The 26,819-nt window shown below is 41.0% G+C and overlaps 1 protein-coding gene and 1 long non-coding RNA gene across 5 annotated transcripts in view; one reads left to right on the top strand and one right to left on the bottom strand.

Annotated features, from left to right (window-relative positions):
- Positions 1-24,262, top strand: part of LOC126294945 (uncharacterized) — a 32,239-nt gene extending 7,977 nt beyond the window's left edge. For 2 of the 4 annotated variants that reach the window (XM_049987158.1, XM_049987159.1), the window contains exons 3-7: positions 42-89; positions 204-272; positions 7,333-7,909; positions 14,089-14,211; positions 16,693-24,262. In XM_049987158.1, the coding sequence (XP_049843115.1) occupies positions 42-89; positions 204-272; positions 7,333-7,909; positions 14,089-14,211; positions 16,693-17,215 (1,340 nt within the window). In that variant the 3' untranslated portion in view covers positions 17,216-24,262. The remainder of the gene's footprint in view (positions 1-41; positions 90-203; positions 273-7,332; positions 7,910-14,088; positions 14,212-16,692) is intronic. The other 2 variants (XM_049987160.1, XM_049987161.1) reach the window with 1 other exon arrangement.
- On the bottom strand, positions 17,707-26,470 carry LOC126294947 (uncharacterized). The gene is made up of 2 exons (XR_007552364.1): positions 25,776-26,470; positions 17,707-19,305 (listed from the first exon to the last, which is right to left on the bottom strand). It is a non-coding gene; the product is annotated as an uncharacterized LOC126294947 (long non-coding RNA).
- Between the last annotated feature and the right edge of the window lie 349 nt (positions 26,471-26,819).

Below are 26,819 nucleotides of genomic sequence, written 5' to 3'. Positions count from 1 at the left end.
GACAGTTTTTTCATCGAAATTTGTCTGACTATCCTTTTCAGTATGGGACCCTGAAGTCAAAGCCATTCATTCAAGAACTGACACATTAGGTAAGCATTTTTTCCTTTATTCGTAGAGACATGGTTCAAGGAAACTCAATTGGTGCTTACCTATATAATTTTGGTAATCTTATTTAATGTTAATTGTTTTTGATCTCATTGTAGTCGCCGGCCAGAGTGGCCAAGCGGTTCTAGGTGCTACAGTCTGGAACCACGCGACCGCTACAGTCCCAGGTTCGAATCCTGAATCGGGCATATATGTGTGTGATGTCCTTAGGTTAGTTAGATTTAAGTAATTCTAAGTTCTAGGGGACTGATGACCTCAAATGTTACGTCCCATAGTGCTCAGAGCCATTTGAGCCACTTTTTTCTGGCTGAAGGAAGGGGAAGATTGACAATATGAAGAGAAACTGAAACAAAATTGATAATAACTGGAGTGCCTCGTGCTCTTTAAATATATAGCATTGCACAGAACAGAACGCCCTCTCAGGACTGATGACCTCAGAAGTTAGTCCCATAATGCTGAGAGCCATTTGAACAGTGTAGTCATGTGATTATTATGAACGAACTCTGTCACATCACTGAGCTTCCATATATCTTTGTTTCCATAATCATGGTTTTTGGGATTATAGACCATGCTAGTTGGAATGCAGTTTATATATCTCTCGCATACATACTCTATAGATCATTATAATGCCAATTATAGCGCAGTTATAGACCAATTACTATCATTTTCACAGATTTATTTGTAAACTGTATACAGACAACAGATCAACAAGCTCCTGGTTCACAAGCACATTGCTGGTGTACATGCATTTGGAAATTCTTCAAGCATTACAGTACTACTTATAAGACCTATACAATGAGTACATAGTAAGCTCATTATATATATAACACTTATTTGATCATGTGAAAAATATGATAGTGATAATACCAATGATTTATTTTGCATAAAGTAATTTTCAGGCTCATTTGGTCATTACACGAAAAGGCAGTTGTGAAATCCTTGAATTAATGATAACATCGTTCCATGTGTGGTTCAATCCCAGCATTTTGTCATCCAGGCAATTGCCAGAACGATTCCTTTGAAAGGACAAGTCAGATCTCTTTCCCCATCCTTGACACAATCCGAAGTTGTGCTCCATGTAATGACCCCAATGTCGATGGGACGTTCAACCCAATCTTCCTTGCTTTCTTTTTCGTTCCATGTGAGACATACCATTTTTACTAGTGCAGCCATCTGGGACTCACAGCCCCACCACCTGTTACTGGCTGCTGGCACACTCCCCTCACCCCCGGGTCAATACGTGGCGGCCTATCTAGTGTGATGCCCTGTAGCTCACCCACGGTTCCCTTAGGCCCAGTGCACACGAGTAGAGTTACAGCCGCTCGTGCCTACTGTGAGATCACGGCATCAGAAATCGTTTGAGGACGTAGGCACGCAGTGGCACTGCAGCGATAATCGCTCAGCAGTACCACACTGGAATCCAGTGTGCAGGTAGGCAGGAGAAATCAGGTAGAGTTGACTTATTTCTTTTATGAACACACTGAGGAACGAAACTGGAGATTTTGGACTCAACTAATGGTTTCCTAACGACAGTCGAAAGCAGTGATCAGGACACTTTTAATTTCTTTCATGTTGCACTTCTAGTTCCGTAGGTCCAAATTGAGAAGCAAATCTCCATGCTCATCGAACGTGTCAGTACATGAATTAACTACAGAAAAATAACAATCGAGAAAGTAAAATGATTATGAATCCTAAAATGGTTCAAATGGCTCTGAGCACTATGGGACTTATACACAACATTACACGAAACTAATCACAATGTAGTAATTTTTTTGCCTTTTTAGAATGATTCTGTTATGTCAGTGTGTTTTTCCAAGCATTTTTGGACGCAAGGTTTCCAAAATAATTGTTGTACCAAGTGGGGTCCTAAGTTTTGAGAAGATACGGGAACACATAATCAACTGAATCTTCCGAGCTACATTAGGGCGAGCATTGTAATAGATGAAGATAAATTTTCGAGACAGAATTCCAGGATGTTTCCTTTTGACAGCAGCTCTCAGATTTCTCCAGGCGAGAACAGAAGCAAACGGGATACGCAGATGATCCCGAGAAACATGTGTCACTTTATAACAATATTTGTTTATGGTCCATTTAGATTTTTATAAACTTTTACTTTAAAATTTTCGAATATTGGTACTATATCTTCTGTAGATGTAAATCAAAGCGGGCCGTTAGGACTCTGAAGTTCTTTAGATTCTACTTAAGTAATGTATGTAAAATACTATGTAAGTTGTTTATTACGTTAAATAATTTTTATGACTTTTGTATTAAAAAATTTTTATGTGTATAAATTTTTCATGTTAATGTATGGTTCAGATGGCTCTGAGCACTATGGGACTTAACTGCTGAGTCCCCTAGAGCTACTTAAACCTAACTAATCTAAGGATATCACAAACATCCATGCCCGAGGCAGGATTCGAAGCTGCGACCGTAGTGGTCGCGCGGTTCCAGACTAGCGCCTAGAACCGCTCGGCCACATCTGCCGGCTATGAATCCTAAAAAGACGACAAGCTATAAGTTTATATTTACACATGAATTAGCTTAATGTGGCAGGGAATTGCTTGACAGAATAGGAGGAGTGACACGTGAGGAAACACTTCAATTTGCATTTGAAAGCTTGTGGTTTACTATTAACATTTCTGGATTCTTGCTTACTGAAAAATCGAGTCAGCAGATTACTGCTCACCTTTCAGCACAACAGTCAACGAGGTGGTGCGATCCAAATGCTGTCTGCCTAGTCTTATGTGAGTGAAAGCTGCTAATTCTTCGGAATAAGTTGATACTGTTAACAAGATACAACAGCCATGGATATACCTATTGAGAACCTTACATCAGAATATCCACTAATGAACAGGGATCGACAAGAAGCTCGCGAAGTCATAACACTTATTGCCTGAACCAAAACTACGATTTGAAAATTTAAACAGTTAACCCAGGATATAATAACATATGTCACAAGCGAATGAAGATAAGCGAAGTGGAACTATCACTTACTTCAGATACTATTCTAATAGGAAACATGGCAGCATTATGTCTTTGGACAAGATCCTGAAGATGGCTTTCCACAACAGTTTACTATCTATCTGAACCGCTAGTAATTTGAACTGTTGAGACTTATTAATTATATGCACTTTCTGTGTAATTAGAACGTCAGGTTTTTTTTGAATTTTGCGTTAGAATCTGTAAAAGCTAAGACTTACTTTCATTTAGCTTTAGTTCATTTTCTACAAACCAAAAACGTACGTCTTGAGCTACCCTATCTGAAACAGTACAAGTGTTACACACAACATCCATTACGCCCAAGCTAGCGTCATCAGGAAACGGAAATATTTTAATCACCTGTAATAATAGAAGGCATGTCATTTCTTTAAATGAAGAATAGGCGTGACCCCAACACTGATCCCTGGAGCTCACTCCATTTAACCATGACCCACTTCGACGCTACATCATACCTTTGTCAACACAGTGCTGAATGAGCTTTTGCTATCTGTTCTTAAGGTAACAGGACAAATAACTAATTGCATTGATCATAAGACAATGCTCCAAACGTTGGACCATTGTGACAGATGGGGAGTTGTTCACAAACACCGTAGTTACATAAGAAAATATGCCTTTTGTTTAATCCTTCCAGTATCTTACAGAGCAAACAGAACATAGAATTTTCTGTTAAACCACTTATAGAACCAAACTGCACATTTGTCAGTAAATTATATGAGATGAAATGATCAATCATCCTTACAAACACAGCCATTTCAATAAGTTTCAAGTAAACTATGAGTGCATAAAAATAGGTCTGAATTGTCTGAATGATCCCTCTCTCCCTCTTTATAAAGTGACTTAACTACTAAGTACTTTCATCGTTCAGGAAACCATTTCTAAAGGAAAAATTACAAATACGCTTAAGTTCAGGGGTAGCATGTGCAGCACAGTAACTTAACATTCTGCTAGGCACTCCATCATATCCATGAGAGTCCTTAGTTTTCAGTGATTTAATTATTGACTCAATCTCCCCCAAGTCAGTATCACAGAGTAATATATTAGATATCAGTTTCAGAAAGCCAATTTCCCAGCGAATTATATGATTCCCTGTAGAAATTAAACCAGTTATGTTCAGAATCACTTATCAGTAAGTGTAGCATTTTTAATATGTACTGACTTTCTATCCTCCACCTTCTGCTGCTGACCAGACACTTCCTTCACAACTGACTGTATGGTTTTGATTTTATCCTGTGAATTAGCTATTCTATTTGCATACCATTTAGTCTTTGTCTTCCTAACAACGTTTTTAACTACCTTACAGTAGTGTTTGTAATGGATTAATTTAGTTTGGCTGTGACTACTTCTTACATTTTGACATGATTCCCACTTTGGTCTACAGGATATCCTTAACGCGTTAGTCAGCCACTGTGGTTGATTTTTGCAGCTAGTACCCAGTTTTGAACGTTCTAATGTAAAGCAGCTTTCAAATGATATAAGAAATGTGTTAAGGAAAGCACTATATTTGTCATCTCTGTTATCAGCATTACAAACATACTGCCACTCTTGTTCTCCAATGAGGTTTAAAAAAACTGTTGGATTAGATTTTCTACATAGTTTTTAATTATATATAACAGTAGTTTAAGCACAAAAAAGTTGTAGTGTTAAAACTTGTGCATCATAATCTGAAAGGCCTTTCACCCTTTTTCTAACAGTATGCCAATCTAGTAATGAAGAATGAATAAAAATAAAGTCTGCTTTTGTGCAACTGTTACTCTGCACTATGGCTGGAAAAATACACGCAACTCACATTTGGTACTTGCTATAAACTGATCCGAGAACAGTTTCTAGCTTGAGCACAAATGCTCTGAAGGCAGAGATAGAAGACCTGAAAGTAACTATACTTAGAAGTGTAGTTTCACTAAATCCAACTGTCCTTGCACAGCATTGAAATACCTGTATAGTGCAGTGCTTTGACACATTTAGGGATTCAAATGGAGTATGGTTTTTTAAATGCATATCCACTGCCCCACTCTGCAAATAACTCATTGAGAAACAGCCAGCTAATCTGTATCCAAGTGAAGGAAGTCTCTGGACTGTCACATTATTGATCTATCAGAACATCACTTAAATAATGTCAGAATCGACACTAGAAGAGTTCACTAACTTCATCTCTATTATCTCTTACATTTTAATTAAGTATGATTCAGTATTTGGATACCTCGCCTTCTTTGAAGGTGGTGCCTTAGTGAGACAGATTTCCTTTAAGAAGGTATATCTGTCAGCTGTCTTCAATTTGAAAATTAGATCTAAATAAATTATCTGTATGCGAATAAATTGGCACCAGCTGTATTAGGTACAGATGTACTACATTCTCGCGATATATGGAAATTAGTGCCATATCAGGACTCGAACCCAGACTTCTTGTTTATCGCGAGTGACTGCCTTACCATTAGGCCATCCGTGCACACTTCATGGACCAACCCAAACTTCCACATGTCTCACTGTCTACATCCCTATGCCACAGTCTCCTACATTCATCACTTAATGCTCGCAGCTTATCTCTGTTCCCACACTAGTGAGAACAAGACTATGGGGAATCGAGACCTATAAATTCAGGATCTAGTGCCCGTCTCAGCAAGTAATGTTTGCTTAATGTCTGGATGAAGAGACACTGATTACGATTTACAGCTTTTCGAAATTAGATCCAAATAAATTCGCTGCATGAATGTAAACAGGCGTCAGCTTTATAGGTACAGACGTACTAACCACTGGTGGCATAAAAAAATCTGTGCTGGACTGTGATTCGAAGTGAGATTTGCATGCTTAAACTTATTAGCGATTTTATTTCGATCTAATTTCGAATTGCTTTCAGTCATCACTGTCTCTTTATCAAGACATAAAGCAAATATCAGGCAATAGGTGATAGGTTCAAATCTGCACAGTCTCATTCCCACTAATATGGGAATTCAGAGTTACACTGCAAGCATTGAGTGGTGAATGTAGGATACTATTACATATGGATGTAGACAGTACGACATATTGAAGTTTGGGTCAGGTTGTGAAGCATGCACAGACAGCCTGATGGTGGAGCGGATCACTTTCACGTGAGGGGGAAATCTGGTTTAGAGATCCAGCACACCACAAATTATGTGTCAACAATAGGTAGTGCAACTACCCCTAACATGCATTCAGCAGACTTATTTGAATTTAGGTACGAACAGCTGTCAATGTATCTCCCTACAGACATTAAGTAATTACAAAATTATTAAAGTGATAATGTTAAAGAATTGCAGCTGTTCACCTTGTAATATTACACTCCCACACATCACCATCAAAGTCCTCATTCTTTGCACAAATTTTGAAAAGTTCGAGAGGAGTAAGATTAGAAAAGAAGAAGTTTTTACTTATCTTTATTATGTCATTGTTGTTGTTGATGTCTCAAAGTCTTGTCTAGGAGTACATTTTTGCAGCTGAAAATTTTGATTTCTTAAGATCCTGATATTAAATAACTGATGAACATTTGTGTGTATTATTCTTGAATTTTATTCTTTGTCACTTCTTTCAACAAAACAATGTTTCTACATTTTCCATATTCAAAAAACCGATAATTACACTGTTGTTGAGAAGTTTAGGAAAACGTCTGCTACCATCAGAGGCATGTCCATTACTACCTACATTTGTGGTCATCACAATTTACAATGAGTTTACAAATGGAAAGAGTTTACAAACTTTCTCAAGAGGAGAAGAATCTTCACCTAATTATATCATTATTTTATCAATAATTCCAAAAACAAATTTAATAATTGACCTTTAATTGTGAAATTAATAATATGAATTTTAAATATGCGATAAATTTTGTGATTTCACTTATTCTTAAAAGAACAGTAATTTTAAAATTTAGCACATATCGATTTTAACACATTAATTTCTTTTTTATAATTTTAGACTGAAATATAACACATCATATACAAAATCATATGAATTCTTTCAGTGAAACCGCTGTGATAATTTTTACCTATGCAAGAAGCGATAGTATACATGGTATCAGTAACTCTATAAAAAAAAGGGGGGGCACTCGTTATAACTTCCAGGACCAATCTGACACACCAACGTGATCATATTGTGGTAACTTACCTAAGTTTAAAAAATTTCTAGCAGCTGCTGCCTGATGCAGATCTGGCTGCAGCTCATACGAGTGTAGTACATACTGGGTAAGAGAATGGGCTGCCCAGTGACACTGTGTTTCAGAATCGTCCAGACTGGTATCAGACGAGGAGGTTGAGCAGACTGAAGCTGTGGACCTGAGCACCTTGCTGGACGCTGGAGAAGGCGCCGTGGTGACTCTGGTGGCGGGCGACACACGTCTGGTGGCCCACAGGGCCGTCCTGGCAGCCAGGAGTCCTGTATTCGCCACCATGTTGCGCCATGGAACACTGAAAACCGGAAATACTCCAGTCGTTGTCCCAGACATGGAGGGCCCAGTGCTGCGCCAGCTCCTGACATACATGTACACCCTCCGCGCCCCCCAGCTACCTGGCATGGCTGTCCAACTGCTGATCGCCGCTGACAGATACAATGTGCTGTCCCTGAAGACAGCCTGCGAGCAGCAGCTGGTCGCGCAGCTGTCCGTGGAGAATGTGGTTGCCACAGCGATACTCGCAATGAAGCACTCCCTTACCTGCCTCAGGCAGGCTGCCATCACCTTTATAAGGGCTCACATTTTCGAGGTGCTGGGCACGAAGGGCTGGACAGACGCGATGCATACTCAGCCTGAAGATTTGGGCGAAGTGATCAGGTTGCTGTCTGGTCCTCCAGCAGAAACCAGGTAGGTACAAGACAACCCACACAAACATATTGCCCACTTCTGTGTGTGTGGGTATTTTATTATTATTATTATTATTATTATTATTATTATTATTATTATCTTGTCAGAAACATACAGGTACATGTACATACATTTTATACAGTTATGATTAAAATACTTTCGATCAGAACTTGGTCATTTCCAGTTCATTTTCTGTTGCTTGTTAAAGATCATCTTCTGTACAGGAGACTGGGCACAATCGGCACCGAAGCACATGCCGAACTGTCTGTTCTTCTCCACAGTAACACCAAATATCATTTGTATCATTATATTCTAATCTTGCCAAGTTCAACTCCTGATCTCAGTCTGTTCAGGGACTTCCAAGTTGTCCTTTCCCCATCATGGACTAGAAGTAAAGCTTCGACAACTATTTTTCATAGTTATAACCTAGCTTTTTCAGCAGTGGTTCTAACTTCCTTTGATGTCCTAAGGAAACTCTTCCTTGACTTCAGTTGTTGACGATGCAGTTCATACCCATACCAGAGGATGGGTAACTTCCAGCTCCACTGCATTCCTTCACGTGTTCACAGCTATCTCTCTTTGAACAGGTGGTGGTTTTATTCCTGCGAGGTTTTAAAGCCATTCGACTGGAATGGATTTCAGGCAACCTGTTATACTTCTGCAGGTTTCGTTGAGAGCTACAGACACCTGTTAGGCACGAGTTGAATTATACCAAACAGGACAGGCATACTCTGCCACAGAATAGGATTGTGACATTGCAGATGGTTGATTACCCCTCTGTGATCCTGCCAGTTTCTGCAGGAGATTGTTCCTGGTGGAAACTTTCTACTCGCATTTCATACAGTGCATTTGAAAGTGAGAGATCTGTTAAGTGTCACTCCTAGGTATTTTGGAGTATTGTAGTGTTCCAGTTCGACCCCAGGCCATACTATTTTCAACTTGCAAGTGGCTTCCTTGTTTCTCAAGTGAAAGGAATAATGGCTACGAGAACTATGCAGTCCGCACCAGTGCCATATACTGTGTGTGCATACAGGAGACACATACAAGTTGTGTGTGTGTGTGTGTGTGTGTGTGTATGTGTGTGTGTGTGTGTACAAACTTCTGCATCTCAGTGGTTGCCACTTATTTTCTGTCGATTTATTTCTGATTTATAACACAAGACCATTGATGGCTATTTTCTGGTAGCTCATCTGTCCTTTGTTTTCTCACAAAAACTCCATTGAACCTCTACATTGAACTGTATTTATTAGCAGTAAGTTTGCTAAAAACAATCTTTTGAGAGCCAAGAATTCCGTTGCTTCATAATTTGTTTCAACCTTTTTTTGCAGTAGGTGGTTCAGTTCTATTCTGGATATGCTAGAAGTAGTTTTTCAGTATCTGGCATCAATAATCTGAACAAAATGCCCATTGACTGTAAAGACCGCAGGAGCCATTCTAGCAATAATCACAAAGATATGTTGCTCAGCACAGAGACAGACACAGTGACGTGCACAGTTTGCAGCTACAACAATCGGGTGTACATGGTCAATTGTCTTTTGTAAGTCTGGTCACTATAAACCTGTTTATGGAAAGTATCCTTTATTGCTGATTTCTGTCTCTGCTTCTGAGGTACCAACAAATGTTGTTATGCTGTGTTATAGAGAAGATGACAAAGAGCTGCAAGTCTGTTGCACAGTACCAGTCCCAGGAACTCTGTAGTATGTTGCAGCACAGTTCAAGGGGAGGCAGCATCATAGCCAAAATTCCACATTCCTTACATTACCATGATGTAAATCATCACTCATAGAAATCTGAGCTACAGTGAGACAAATGCTCAGAGTAATCGCTACTCACACATCACTGCTACAGTTTGATGTGTTCCCCATTCCTCTTTAATTTTCCCGGCATATGTGTGCAATGCATCTACAATTTCCATAATAAAGTTCATTTTCTCTCATCGAGCAGTATAGAGGCATCAGGTAGTATTTTTAAAAATATCCTTACCTTGTCTTCTGAGTGGGGCTTCCGTGGTAAAATGATCCACAGAGCTACGCTGGTGGTAGCTTTACTACTTGTAGTGTCTTCCAAGCTTGGTAGAGCAAGGGTGGTCATGCAGACTAAGTGGGAACCCCTGATCCTAAAGGTTGGCGGTTGGACATGGGGAAACTCACCCACACAATGAAACAGACAATTTTTAAGAAACGCCAATACATAGCCTCAGATTAGGTGTAGTACAAGAATGGAAACGACGCGAGAAAGTAAAAGGTTAATGCTAGAAGATCACAGAAAAATCGTTCACTGAAGTGCCGCTCTTGGAACGCAAGATCAGTCTACACATCTGCAACTGTGAAGGCACCAAATGAAGAAGTGTATACTGACATTGCAAGAGGTGAAATTTCCCACAGAACATATGCATCAAGGTGAGTTCTGCAGCTACTTATGTAGTGTAAATAAAGCAAATAAACATGAACTAAGCGTTGTTTTTGTACTAGCCAACAAGATAAAAGAAAATATCATGAATTTCAAGGCTCTCAATGAAGAATATGCTGGTTATAAACGGAAGGAAACTACTATAACCAAAAAATAGTCTCATATGATGCACCTTCATAAGATAAACACGACAGTGGAATATACATTTTCTACAGAGACCTGGAACCAGTATTTGAAGCTGCACTGTCGTACAATGTAGAAGTGTTCGATGGTGATGCCAATGTCAAAGTAGGTAGAGAGGTCCTTCTAACAGCCTACGCTGCCCCACATATTCTACACACTCCCTCCACCAACAACAAATAAGACGAGTCATTCGGGCAACTTCAGATACCCTAAGGATCAAGAATATTTACTTGCCTCACAAAAACATTTATAAGACAACTTGGAAGCTGCTCACACAAAACACTCAGACCTAAGCAGACCATGTACTAGTGGATGCTACACATGGAAGAGCTGCTCAGGACGTAGTATCTGAAAGAGGTGCATAAATAGGATCAGACCAGTATCTTTTGTTGACCACTATTCATTAATGAATGGACTGAAGTACACGTGGGAGAAGTGAAGCAGACCCAAAAATAAATGCTGATCTACTGAAAGAGGCTCACATTAAGGACAGACATCCAATAGAAATTCGAAACAGTTACGCTGCCCTGGATGTGGACAGACATCATGTAGACATGCCACAGTCTAAGCTCAAGTTTGGAACCAGACAAAACAAGATTACGTGCTTAAATCGATAGAGAGAAAAAGGAGAAGCCGACCTTGCTTTAATGGTGGGTGTAGAGATAGAGACGACAAGAGAATGGCAGCAAAATTGAAATGTCGACCAAGATGAAAGATCATCATTGGGATGCAAAGAAACGACTAGAGAACCAACTCTTCCAAATAGAAAAGTGAGAACATCTAAAGAGCAACATAACACAGGTAGCAAGGCTTACAACACTGGGCAATACAAGTAACTTTTACAGGGCAGACAGGTTCTTCAAAAAATGATATAATGAAAGGATTGCCATGATCAAAAGTCAAGTAGGACAAATAATAACAATTAAACGAAATCTATGGTAGAATGGAAGAACTATTTCAAAAATCTGATGAATGTGGACCAAACCATCAACAGCGTTGCGACAGTAGATGAAGAGGAAGAAAAGGAAGAGGAGGAAGAAGAATTGCACAGAGAAAATGAAGTGACAGTACCAACAGAGGAGAATGAACTACTGGGCATGGAGGAGACGTCATAAGAATGTTGAAGAGAGGGAAGGCACCAGGAATAGATAGCTTACCTGCAGAGATGCTACGAGACGCAAGAGAGATCCTACAAGGGGCAGTGTATCACCTAATCCGTTTAATGTGGTGGAGAGAAAGAATCCCATTAAAACGGAAAAAGTCTCTTATCTGCCCATTATTTATGACAGGAGACTAAATGAAATGCGCCTCCAGTATAGGATTTACCTTTGTATGTGCAGCTTACAAGATCTTGAGGAACTTCTTGCTGAAGGGAGGTGTAACCTGTGAATCTTGCAGATTTTCCTTCTTTTAGGACTTCATATTCACATTTCTTGCAATTACTGATGCGTCTGTAATATTCCCGGTATTGGTGAAACCTTTAGATGGAAATAACCTCTGTTGTATATTACAGCACAGCGCAAATATTACCTTCGAGTCTAGTTCCTAGTAATACTCAAAAAAATCCTTTCTTTTTGAGATGTATCAAAATGTTAATTCAGTATATAATGAGCCGCTTGACAAACTGGAATTCTTGTCATTGAGGCAGGATACTGCCTGAGCTATGTCTCCTTTAGATGTATCAAGGTTCAAATGCTTCAAATGGCTCTGAGCACTATGGGGCTTAACTGCTGTGGTCATCAGTCCCCTAGAACTTAGAACTACTTAAACCTAACTAACCTAAGGACGTCACACACATCCATGCCCGAGGCAGGATTCGAACCCGTGACCGTAGCAGTCACTCGGTTCCAAATTGTAGCGCGTAGGACTGCTCGGCCGCTCCTGCCGGCTATCAAGGCTGTACTCTATTTGCATAACTACATGTGAAAGTTAATGTTTGAATGAAATACATATCACCATTTCTGTCTTTTCAAGACATCCCATTACTAACATGTTATGCTCAAATATAATTCTGTTTGCATATTTCAGGAGTATGACATAGAATGCTCTTGATAAATTAAGAAGGATCTGTGTCATAATACCTAACTACTTGTTTCTTCACTGCACATGTTTCATACATTAAAATGCACACACACACACACACACACACACACACACACACACACACACAGAAAGAGAGAGAGAGAGAAACAGAGAGAGAGAGAGAGACAGACAGACAGAGAGAGAGAACTATACATGCCGCAACTTCAATAATATAGTCTTCATTTGATATATGACGTCTGCAATGTTTGCTTTCATTTTCCCTTACTACATTTCCTTCATAATCAGTGGCAAATGGAAATTTCTGGTCTAACTGCACTAGTGCACAAAGTCCTCTTACAGTTGTTAACACATATCAACTCATTACATTCAATCTTACGTCAAGTGGCTCACTTGGAATAGTTCCTTTGTCAAACCATTTATACTATATCTTCATCTTGCAGTGATAAAATGCGGAAGTCCTATATTTCATATTTTCTTGCTTCAAATAAGAGCTTTAAATAATTAAACGCTGAACAAATTATTCATACATTTCTCTCTCTCTCTCTCTCTCTCTCTCTCTCTCTCTCTCTCTCTCTCTCTCTCTCTCTCTCTATATATATATATATATATATATATATATATATATATATATATCCTTCTGTGATTTCTATCTTTCAGTTTCCAGAATGTAGCTTGTTCCTACTGCTCGCTGGCAGTGATCACAGACCACTTTCTACGTATAATCACCACTTCGTCTTTGCAGAAATATAAATTGTCTGTAGCATTCTCTATCCTCTTTGTCATTAATTTTGTTATATTAAGTCCTTCATTCCCAATGAAATCTTCTAATCGCAGTCTCATATATATGATCACACTGAATACAATAATGAAACACAATATTTTTTTTAGTTTTAGTGAAATGAATACCTCTGATACGCTGTCATTCAGAAATGTATAAATTCAATGTCTGTCATTACTTTACTGGTTTTACTCGCACATTCATACAACTCTTCAGTCACATGATGTTTTACATTTGCCTGTTCAGTGAGACTGCTCGTTGGTCAGTATGAATTAAACCTATGTACTGAGCATTATTTCAATTTCTGTAGTAATATTTCTAGAGGCAGATAAATGTTTGAATAGAACAGCTTTATAAAATCACAAACTCCGCGCCCCTTCGTTCTCTTAATTTGTGTCCCAGCTGATTTGAGAACCTACCGTCCTCCAGGTTACTATTTCTGCCTCATACAGCCCAGATGCCGAACACATGAGCTGCAAACACCATTCGATGATCATAGTAGGACATTAAGTACATTTAAATCCGTCACTCCGGCCTGTATCCGATCCACTGTCTGTGCCTTTCGTATGTGCTGTATTTTGTACAGACTGTTGTTTGGTAACGTGAGCTGCAGGTATGGGGTCATTCATCTTAGTGGACCCACAATTGTCGTTCGCCACATGTGTACTGTTACTGGTGTGGACAGTCCCTCCGCAGAACTGTCGGCAGTGAGCTGCCCTCTGGCGCCCACGTGGACACACTTACCGAGCAGCGTCTGTCTGTGCAGTGTGCCAGCTACTCAGCCACACGGCGATCAGAGCGACCGCAGCGGGACTCCTGCCGCGGCTGAGCCACCCACGTCTGTCCGCCCCGCTCCCGCACCTGCTGACACCGGCGCCTCCTGCATGTGGTGAGTTCCATCACTTCGTGTGTACATTCTCCACATCCACAGTTCGACTTAGCGGTTGATTTGCTCATTAGAAGTGAGGCCGCCACTTGCGAATGACATGGCATTTTTCTCACTACAAACGTTGATGGGTTGAGCTCTACAATCTGTTCAGGAAACCAATATGTACTTCGAATGGTGGTCCATACAAGCCATTCAAACTATAATTTACTTTAGTAACCTTTAGGGTTTGTCGTTGCCTCCAGGCACATCATAGCAACATAATTGTACACTACTGGAAATTGAAATAAGAACACTGTGAATTCATTGTCCCAGGAAGGGGAAACTTTATTGACACATTCCTGGGGTCAGATACATCACATGATCACACTGACAGAACCACAGGCACATAGACACAGGCAACAGAGCATGCACAATGTCCGCACTAGTACAGTGTATATCCACCTTTCGCAGCAATGCAGGCTGCTATTCTCCCATGGAGACGATCGTAGAGTTGCTGGATGTAGTCCTGTGGAACGGCTTGCCATGCCATTTCCACCTGGCGCCTCAGTTGGACCAGCGTTCGTGCTGGACGTGCAGACCGCGTGAGATGACGCTTCATCCAGTCCCAAACATGCTCAATGGGGGACAGATCCGGAGATCTTGCTGGCCAGGGTAGTTGACTCACACCTTCTAGAGCACGTTGGGTGGCACGGGATACATGCGGTCGTACATTGTCCTATTGGAACAGCAAGTTCCCTTGCCGGTCTAGGAATGGTAGAACGATGGGTTCTATGACGGTTTGGATGTACTGTGCACTATTCAGTGTCCCCTCGACGATCACCACAGGTGTACGGCCAGTGTAGGAGATCGCTCCCCACACCATGATGCCGGGTGAGGGCCCTGTGTGCCTCGGTCGTATGCAGTCCTGATTGTGGCGCTCACCTGTACGGTGCCAAACACGCATACGACCATCATTTGCACCAAGGCAGAAGCGACTCTTCGCTGAAGACGACTCGTCTCCATTCGTCCCTCCTTTCACGCCCGTCGCGACACCACTGAAGGCGGGCTGCACGATGTTGGGGCGTGAGGGGAAGACGGCCTAATGGTGTGCGGGACCGTAGCCCAGCTTCATGGACACGGTTGCGAATGGTCCTGGCCGATACCCCAGGAGCAACAGTGTCCCACTGGGAAGTGGCGGTGCGGTCCCCCACGGCACTGCGTAGGATTCTACGGTCTTGGCGTGCATCCGTGCGTCGCTGCGGTCCGGTCCTAGGTCGACGGGCACGTGCACCTTCTGCCGACCACTGGCGACAACATCGATGTACTGTGGAGACCTCACGCCCCACGTGTTGAGCAATTCGGCGGTACGTCCACCCGGCCTCCCACATGCCCACTATACGCCCTCGCTCAAAGTCCGTCAACTGCACATACAGTTCATGTCCACGCTGTCGCGGCATGCTACCAGTGTTGAAAACTGCGATGGAGCTCCGTATGCCACGGCAAACTGGCTGACACTGACGGCGGCGGTGCACAAATGGTGCGCAGCTAGCGCCATTCGACGGCCAACACCGTGGTTCCTGGTGTGTCTGTTGTGCCGTGCGTGTGATCATTGCTTGTACAGCCCTCTCGCAGTGTCCGGAGCAAGTATGGTGGGTCTGACACACCGGTGTCAATGTGTTCTTTTTTCCATTTCCAGGAGTGTAGATTAGAGTGTGTACACATGTGTCTGTGTCTATGTCTGTGTGTGTGTGTGTGTGAGAGAGAGAGAGAGAGAGAGAGAGAGAGAGAGAGAGAGAGAGAGAGAAAGAGAGAGAGAGAGAGAGAGAGAGAGAGAGCAGTTGCATGTCTGTACACTTGTCACTGTGCAACCACATTTACCTGTGAAACTTCTGTGTAGGGGCTGGAAACTGGAGTTTTATCTCTGCAACATCTCTAACATTTGGACTTCATGGTGTCGAGGAAAGCAATAGCTCTTTCTGCTTGACTGGGTTGTGTAGAAATTTGCAAATATATGGGCTGAACTTTTACTACAATGACAGGATATTTTCTTTAATCATTTGGAGACGTAATTAATATTCTGTGCCATATTTGGAAGTGTCAGAACCGATTTCTGCACAGACAGGGCTACTGTTGGCTTTGTGAAGCCTCTTTTTCAGTGGAGGACAACGACTGCTTGATAGTGGCATCAAGAGTTCAAAGGAAATCACCATCAGTTATCTAAGAGACGTAATATGATGACTGAATTTCTGGAGAGGTGGAACGTAGTAATTTTTATTGAAGTCTGGATGAAGGCTCTGAGAAGCTGCTACTGTAGAAGCACTGTACCTTAACGTACACAGACTTCCACACTGTTCTGCATCACAGAGGGAGATAATTGTAGATTTTTTCTGTTAATGGAGATTATTATTTTTAGAGCTGGTCACAGTTCAGATTCAATGATGATATTCTCAATCGGAAGCGTGCGCTGAGAGAAAATTTTCGGAATATCTTTGTTGTGAGCAGGGCTCTTTCTCAAGAGGAGAAGGACAGGAGACTGATCGAGGCTGCTAAGCAGGGGGCCGTGGAGGAGCTGCAGGCGTTACTGGCGGCTGGAGCAAACGTGACGGCGAGGTCTGAGTACAGGCAGACCACTGCCCTCCACTGGGCAGCAGAGAGAGGAGACGTCGAGGTGGTGAAGAGGCTGCTGGCCGCTGGGGCAGAGGTGGACGCCAGATCCACCCAGAATCAGGACACGCCTATGATCTGGGCTGTGTGGAATGGCCACGCAGATGTGGTGCGGCTGCTGGTGGCGGCCCACGCCGACCTGAGGGCCGCAAATGAGGGCGGCCTGACGCCACTGCACTGTGCGGCGTGGCGGGGATACCCAGAGGTGGCGAAGGTGCTACTGGAGGCTGGGGCTGACCGGTGGGCAACAAACAATGACGGACGTACACCGCTGGACATCGCCAGGCTACACAACTTCCCAGAGCTGATCCAAATACTAAGCCCATCTACTAGTTTAGAAAACCTCTCTGACATCTACTAGTTTAGAAAACCTCTCTGCAGTATAAAGACAGAAACTTAAGCTGAATGAGTGTTTGCTTGTTTAGTAAATAGACACAGGAAATTAACTTTGCCAGCATTGTTTGTATCTATCTTCATGTTGTATATATAACTGCTATACCAACATCAGTACAATAGCGACACAAAGGAGATGTCTATAAACTAATACACAGGTTAGTTGCCTATAGTGATAGCTCAACGAAAATAGAAAAATTTTCGTTATTTATACACACTAATTTCCTACAACATCTTATTGCTAAAAAAAGTATTTTGTAGGTGCGTGGGTGCTGCTTATTACACTACTCTAAAAATTAACTATGCGTGGATTTCTAATATATAAGCCTTACAGTTAAGAATGCCTATTTGCTTCAGATCAAACTATGAATTTTCTTTCACATCAGACATACAGATGGTGCAATATTTTGTGTATATAGTTACAGTGTGATATTAGTAGCGTTAAGGAAACCCCATTAGTTCTCACTGGGGAAGCTGAATTTACTCACATGTATGCAGGAGAGATGGTTTCATTGCAAAGTAACGTTTGCATCAATATTCACACTCTTGTTTGTGCCTACTATCTAAAATCATAATATAAGTATTAATTAAAAACAACTGTAGAACAGATTCTTATCACAGATTTCCTGAATGGATATGATGCTGCTGTATCAGGTAAATTGGATATCCCTGTCATAGTATAGGGTACAAGAGCCAATTATTCCTTTCTCTGTATTTACCTTCTTTCCATCTTCAGTTCATTTCGCTCAGCCTGGCGTCAAATCGGTAAATTGTCAGCCAACATGCCATGCGACAATTCTGGTCAGACAGGTACCACTGCCAACAGTGTCCTCACTGAGCAACTGGCAGTCTGCCCAATTACGACTCGCAGAAACTCTAAAACTTAATTAGGAAACTGTGTAGGCAGTCCAGTCAATAACTGAACAAATCATTTCACACTTAAGTACTCTACAGGAATGGAACCCTATTCTGCTAATAATATATTAAAAATGGCCATGGAGATAGAAACAACATTGCACTTTGCAAAAATAGATAACGAAAAATGTGATCAGCAATCTCAATCGTCAAATGGAGTACTGCCACAGACTACCAGATGGTAGCTTTTGCCTGCCTTGCAAGTTGTATTGTGCTGGCAACATCATACAATACTTTTGGGAACTGACTGTTAAAAGTAAAGTGTTCTTAATCTAAGTTTGTACCAAAGTTCCATTTTGTTTACAGTAAGAAATGCTGAAATGTGTCCTGACGCAATAATACAGTTAGAAATGATAGGTAGTATATTCAAGAAAGGAAATGAATTCCAGCGTCTTTTTTATAATGCTGTGTCTACTTTACTTTATAAAACTAAAGTTCTTGGAAATATCGCACATGACACAGGAGACTGATTGTCAACTATGAACACAATACAGCTAAGTGTATTTACAAATGAAATGTTACACACATCACGTAGAATGATGATATTGAGGTGATAATCAAAATAATAGAAGAAGGGTGTACAATTTTTTACTTTGGCGTATAAATCAACTAAATGAATCTAATTAAGTCTATGTTTCGTCAAATACTTTAATTTTTTGGTATGCATGTTGATAGAAATCATAGAGCTTGCCTTAGTCTCGTTTAATATTGCAATTGAATAATTCTCGTGAATTTACTAAAAGTCTATCTATCTTGTAATGGAACAGGCAACAACAGCTTTAGGCAGCGAGCCTTCCATACATCAGTATCTTGATACAACCATACTACTTACACACATCAGAAAGGCAATAAACTGTCTCAGATTCATATGTTCATGATATGCTTTCATTTAAAAGATTCATTTAAAAGATTCTTCAGAGTTATTTTTGGGGCAGGTTACTCACATCACTAATGTGCAAAGTACATCTGGTATATAGCAAATATAAATAACACTGATTGAATGTATATCTCCAAAAGAATAACCACTGCCAAGTTAACCTGCATCGATTTCAAAGACATCAGTCATGCTGATTTCTATTGACATTTTCTCACATCGCAGCGTCAAAGTAAATGACTAAGGCAGTCATATAAATGCATTATTACCTGACTTCCAAAAATCATTTGACTATGTTACACCGCAACAATGACACTATTTGATCAAAAGCATCTGGAGACCCACAAAGCATACATTTTCCATATTAGGCGTATTGTGCTTTCACTTTCTGCCAGGTACTCCATATCAGCGACGCAAGTAGTCATTCTACATCATGAGAGCAGAATAGAGTGTTCCACGAAACTCACGGACTTCGAAAGTCGTCAGGAGTTTGCGTGTCATTTGTGTCATTCGCTTGTACGCGAGATTTCCGCACTCCTAAATATCCCTTGGTCCAGTGTTTCCGATGTGATACTGAAGCGGAAATGTGAAGGAACACAAGCGCACAAAAGCGTCCAGGCCGATCTCGTCTGTTCACTGACAGACACTGCCAACAGTTCAAGGGGGTCGTAATGTGTAATAGGCAGACATCTATCAAGACCATCACCCAGGAATTTAAAAGTGCATCAGGATCCACTGCAAGTACTATGACAGTCAGGCAGAAGGTAAGAAAACTAGGATTTCATGGTCGAGCGGCTGCTCATAAGCCACACATCACGCCTGTAAATGCCAAACGACGCCTTGCTCGGTATATGTAGAGTAAAAATTATACGATTGAACAGAGGGAAAATTTTGTGTGGAGTGTCGAATCACAGAATACAATGTGGCGATCCGATGGGAGGGTGTGGGTATGGCGAATGCCCGGTGAACGTCGTCTGTCAACAGTAAAATTCGGACGTGGTGGTGTTATGGTGAGGTCGTATTTTTGTTCTGCGTGGCACTATCACAACACAGGCCTACATTGATGTTTTAAGCACCTTCTTGCTTCCCACTGTCGAAGAGCAATTCGAGGATTGCATCTTTCAACACGATCGAGCAGTTTTTCATAATGCACAGCCTGTTGTGGAGTGGTTACACGACAATAACATCCCTGTAATGGACTGGCCTGCACAGAGTCCTGTCCTGAATCTTATAGAACACCTTGAGCATGTTTTGGAACGTCGACTTCCTGGCAGGCCTCACAGACCGACATCGATACCTGTCCTCAGTGCTGCATTCCGTGAAGAATGGGCTGCCATTCCCCAGGAAACATTCCAGCACATTGAACGTGTGCCTGCTAGAGTGGAAGCTGTCATCAAGGCTAAGGTTGGGCCAACGCCATGTAGAATTCCAGCATTATCGATGGAGGGCGCGACAAACTTGTAAGTCACCTTTATCTGGATTCTTTTGATCATATAGTGTATTTGACGTCAAAGCAGGATTAAACATTTGAATAGATCAAATGTCTAAACCATTTACTAAATACTTAAAGTACAAAAGTACAAAAAAGATGGCGTCTCTTTGTTTCATCAGACCATTTATCACAGTTTGGACATCAGTCCTTTGTTCTCGATGAATTATCATGGGGAGCCCATTCAGACGGGACTCGCTAGTTGTATTCTTTAGGTCTAACTTGAGCAACAGGGCTCATCAGTGGCCGTTGTCACTGGCAGAGATGGCAACAACAGTAGAAACGGAAACACACTAGCATGGGTCTTACGAACGTAGACTGACAAAACTTTCATTGTGTTTTCAGGCAACTGCTCCAGGCAACTTTTTATATCTTTGGTCTTGATCATCATCATGTGAACAAAATTGTCACCATAGATTAAACTAGTCTTGTGGTAAGCCTTGCTCGTATGGTTTCTGAAATATTCAAGAGCATGCTTCCACTTCGAAAACTTGTAGGTTAGCAGGGCTCCAAAATTTTGTTGACTACCTTTATCCAAACTTGTCTTAGGGAAGACGCACAGTACTTACAAACGGCACCGTCCTCTTTGGGAGAGTATATTAACGATATTGGCCACTTTGCAAAGTGAGGGGAATTTTGCCATTTCCAATGGGCAGAAAAATATCTTGAAAATTTGTACCTCCATGTGGCCGTCAACGTTTTCGTTATCTGATAGCACCCAATCACTTATGTCATACTTGGTGGAGCCTTGTCGGATCTTGATGTGCTAGTGAAAGATGTTGATATTGCTACAGGACACTACAAAGGTGATTCTGAGTTAGTAATAATGCTTCTGTTGTTTGAAAACAGGAGCTGCGGCAAATGTGGTGATTCAACCATTCTCATCGCCTGAGAGCACAGAGTTTCTCTAGTCATGATGTTCTGAAGAATCGGTTCAGAATGTTTACAGCATTCCTTTGTTTTTGCGATGCATTGTATCTTCGGTCTCAAAACCAAAATTTAACTATGCTGGTCTCAATAACACTAATTTTCATAACACTGTCATATGGTGAGTTTAACTACTGCTCAGACATGGAATCGTGTATGAATCAAATCAGAACATTTCCTGCTGAACACATGCTCTGAAAATGAGTAAAAAAATAAAAAGGAAAAAAATAAGTAGAATCACGCCGATGACCGGCGATCCTCTTTTGGGCTGAGATTCGTTTACAAACAGTCGGTCGTTGACTTCTTGTAGCAGCATACAACCCCCTTCTAAGCCCACCCGGCTAGCCGCGCTGTCTAACGCGCTGCTTCCCGAGCGGAAAGGCGTGCCGGTCCCCGGCACGAATCCCCCGGGGGTTTAGTGTCGAGGTCCGGTGTGCCGGCCAGCCTGTGGATGATTGCTAAGGCGGTTTTCCATGTACCACGTTGAATGCAGCTGGTTCCCCTTATTCCGTCTCAGTTACACTGTCGAAGATTGCTGATCAAACACTGTCCATCTGTATGTACACCATCATTACCACACAAACATTGGGGTTACACTCGTCTGGCATGAGACTTTACCTGGTTCAGTGCGTGGCGGATGTGGAATGGTTGGACTGCTGTGGCCTGGTGTGGGGTTGTGAGACTCTCCGACGTTTCTAGGTCCCCGGTTCTAATGCACAATACATACCCGCTTCTTCACATGATTTTAGCTCTCGTTTTCTGCCCATAGTATTACAATACAAGACGTCTATAGTTTCATATTTCGGGACTGTACATAAACCCCGGATCCCCCCTTAAATACGCCACTGCCCCTTTTTGACATGCAAACGCTAGGTGACGCTGATTCCGTACGTGAACTGTGAGTGGCCAGATGAAGTATCCTGCCGCCTAGGTGAGCAATTGTTGGTGTCTCTACCGTAGACAAAAAAAAAAAAAAATTACAGCGCCGTATGGGAAACATACGGACTTCTGTCGGTCACTATGGCAGCCACCCGCCAAATTAATACCGGCGAAAAGCAGTCTTCTGCTGAAGCTGATACTTGTATTCTAGTGGATAGTGACGTTATTCCCAAGGCGTCCGACAGTCCCTACAGGAAGATTACGATGTGGCTCCCGATTCAAAGTAAGTATCTTGTAAAGTTGAGTTACGGTGATGACTGATAAAACGCAGAGACCGTGGGTAGAAATGTAAATGACAAATTACCAACTCCGGTTAAACACAAATTGTGGTTATAATACAAGCCTACTTATTGAACTCGCTTAACAGGACCGTGAAGGGCAAAAAAGTAGGCAAACAAAAATCACTAGAAAAATGACAGACTAAAAATCAAACACTGCCGTCATAATGTACATCCAGCGATTCCATTTGAGACGAAAATTTCAAAACAGTAGCTGTGTTCCGTGTAGGCAGTATTAGGAAAGTTATCTGTATGTCTTCAGCGGTGGTCTAGTTACTTGAAATAAATTTTGAAAACCGACTTTTAAGTGGAACTACTACATGGTAGTACTTGCAATTGGATCTCGGTATCTGGCGAGCAAGGTTTTGCGGAAGCGGGCAGAGCGGTAAGTGTCTGCCGCTGCAGGTAGAGGTGGTCGGGTATGGCGGTGGGACAGACACTAACTGAGCTCCATGTAATGTAAGTTTGTAGTGTACGTTACGCAGGCAACAGAAAACTTCGCTTCCTCCAGCTCCTGACAGCCAGATAGCTTTTCTGAACTGTGGTAGAAGATAACCCTCGGGATTGGCCAGCAAGCGCATCATTAGGGGAAAGTCGAGAAAGAGTATGCACTTAGGGTTTAACCGCTCATATCTAGTAAATGATATAGTTAAAACAAACATTTCTTTCCTTTTTGAGTCATCAGTCTTCTACTGGTTTGATGCCACCCGCCACGAATTCTTCTCCTGTGCCAACCTCTTCATCTCTAGGTTATTGTCTGTTAATGTGCTGTATAAACGTTTTCTGTGGGAGACGTATCACGATGTATGAAAATCCCTCTAGTGGTTAAGTTCTTACGATCGCTGCGCGCCTATGCAACATCCTGGCGGTCGACCCAACAGAGGGTGCTGATCACTGATCTTTTTTTTTTTCCAGTTATTTTGTCATATAGACATTTTTATTCTTCATAGCTAATTTATAGGTTGCTACAAGCAATGTATTACGTATATTTATTTTTGACTGTAAATTCACCATAAAAGTGTCAGACCTATTATCTTTGTATATTTCCTTTTAATACTTTCATGTGGGTAACTGTATTCGTCTTTTACTGTGCACATATGGTTTCTATAACAGTTATCAATATTTAAAAGTCTGCTAAATGCATTTTACCTTACGTGTTTTTCTCAGATTATGTTTCTTACGTATATGATGACTACATCTATGCCCACATTAGCGTCATCTTTTAAAGATGTAGGCAAACAGATTTCCGGTAGCTAGTGTACTTTAGTAGCCAGTTGAAAAATGACTGTGTAGACGATGTGGCCTATGTTACACCATGTTTTAGATCTATGTGACGATTCTGTGCTGAGTTTCATGTATTTTTAAGATGCCATTACGGCCTTTTCACATTAGGACATGGTGTAGAAGAGATACACTTTACCGTATTTTATATGTACATTTCCCTGGTTATATAATAGTATATTGCGATATGTAATGCTGTATTGTGCTTAAAGACAGTCCATATATTTTTATATTGTAGATCAGAAGATGGTAATCGTCAAAGGAATGGATATTGTGATCAAAGACTGGAATAAAAAACATTTGGCTCAGTTACATTCGTGTTAACTGATGACTTCCTAGTGCAGATGCCGTAATCCATCACAGCCAAACAGAAGTGCATCAGCCACAACTGATTTGGGAATCCAAGGGAAACCAAATTTGGGGTAGCCCTAATGGGAATTTGATCCACGGGGTCTATTGTCTCACCACTACAAATCCACATTTGATTTAATGGCACTCATGTAAAACATAGTAATTTTTTCCCGTAGATTTATGAAGGAAGTTGTGGACATTGATGAAATGAAAATTGCTGTATTCGCAGATTGGAGACACTCGAAAGTATGGCACTCAGTTAACTTACATATAACACACGATCATATGGAGTCTCTTTGGGCCTTAGACAATATTTGAAAAAGTGACTGAGTGGCAGTACTCAGTACGCTATAATAGAAAGCGAAACCTCAATAGAAACCAAAGTCAATTCATGTGTGTGTAGCAGGATGTTTAACTGGTCTCTAATGATGTTAACATACAATAGGTGATCTAAGACTGCGTCAACATCATCACCAACTACAATGCTAGGAGAGGTCATTATCAATAGGATAGGGTCGATGTCGAAAACTTAAAGGGAACTGCAGAATGGCTTTGTTGCTACTTTCACTTGGTTACTCTGAATTGACATCTTTTAAGACATCATGGAATAACTTACAGGATAGTAGAGTGAGCTGAAGAGGGTGACAATTGTAGAGGAAGACAGAGATTATGAAATAAGCTAGGACGTAGCTTGCAAGTGCTGCTCTGAGATGGAGAGAAAATCGTGACAGACCGCTTCAGACCAGTCAAAAGACTGATAGAAAAAAGTGAAGAAAAGGTTAAGAATAATACTTTTATAGACTAAGTTATTACTTCAATGACGCAAACTTGGGGGTTCTTGCATCATAGAATCAGATGTACCAGTAAGAAGCTATCTGAAATGTACTCATAGAGGAAACCACTGCGAGGCTTCAGTGAAATGATGGGATTCTAAGAAATCAACTAAATGATTCTCATTAAGTCTATGTTTCGTCAAATACTTTAATTTTTTGGTATGCATGTTGATAGAAATCATAGAGCTTGCCTTAGTCTCGTTTAATGTTGCAATTGAATAATTCTCGTGAATTTACTAAAAGTCTATCTATCTTGTAATGGAACAGGCAACAACAGCTTTAGGCAGTGAGCCTTCCATACATAAGTATCTTGATACAACCATACTACTTACACACATCAGATAGGCAATAAACTGTCTCACATTCATATGTTCATGATATGCTTTCATTTAAAAGATTCATTTAAGAGATTCTTCAGAGTTATTTTTGGGGCAGATTACTCACATCACTAATGTGCAACGTACATCTGGTATATAGCAAATATAAATAACACTGATTGAAAGTATCTCCAAAAGAATAACCACCGCCAAGTTAACCTGCATCGATTTCAAAGACATCAGTCATGCTGTTTTCTATTGACATTTTCTCACATCGCAGCGTCAAAGTAAATGACTAAGGCAGTCATACAAATGCATTATTACCTGACTTTCAAAAATCATTTGACTATGTTCCACTGCAACAATGACACTATTTGATCAAAAGCATCTGGACACCCACAAAGCATACATTTTTCATATTAGGCGTATTGTGCTGTCACTTTCTGCCAGGTACTCCATATCAGCGACGCAAGTAGTCATTCTACATCATGAGACAGCAGAATGGAGTGCTCCACGAAACTCACGGACTTCGAAAGTCGTCAGGAGTTTGCGTGTCATTTGTGGTCATACGCTTGTACGCGAGATTTCCGCACTCCTAAATATCCCTTGGTCCAGTGTTCCCGATGTGATACTGAAGCGGAAATGTGAAGGAACACAAGCGCACAAAAGCGTCCTGGCCGATCTCGTCTGTTCACTGACAGAGACTGCCAACAGTTGAAGGGGGTCGTAATGCTTAATAGGCAGACATCTATCAAGACCATCACCCAGGAATTTAAAAGTGCATCAGGATCCACTGCAAGTACTATGACAGTCAGGCAGAAGGTAAGAAAACTAGGATTTCATGGTGAGCCCATCTAACGCTTACCATCCTTTAACAGATCCTTTAGGAACCATCTGATGTATGAACCACAGTTTTTGGTCTCACACTTCTTTTGGAATTTTTTCTTTTCGTAATCCAAATGAAATAAAGCATGTTAACTATTTGTATGCAGGACAGGTACATGTATCTCGAAATAAAAGCAAAGTGGAAACTTGACTTTTTATCTAAAAGTTTTGTTTTGAGCATACTTTTGAAAACATGTATCGTTCATAAAATGTGGTTAAAAAATTCTTTAGTAATGATAATAAAAAATTTCAGTAATCAACTCGTAATTTAACTTTAGAAAGGTCTTTAATTTTGAAATTTAAGTCATAAGAATAATCTACCTTTCAGATAAATTCTTATAAGACAATATACAATATTTCATACCTCTATCTTTAACAGTTCTTAACCAATGTGTGCCAGGACATCAGAAAAGTGAACTTCCGGGAAATTCAAGACAGAGTTTGTTTCTCTGACTACGCTGCATAACCCTAACGCATCCCTCG

Source organism: Schistocerca gregaria, chromosome 11 (genome assembly GCF_023897955.1).
Source record: "Schistocerca gregaria isolate iqSchGreg1 chromosome 11, iqSchGreg1.2, whole genome shotgun sequence".
NCBI classification, from domain to species: domain Eukaryota; kingdom Metazoa; phylum Arthropoda; class Insecta; order Orthoptera; family Acrididae; genus Schistocerca; species Schistocerca gregaria.
Note: the sequence above shows the minus strand (reverse complement) of the source record. Positions and strands in the feature narration are given on the sequence as shown.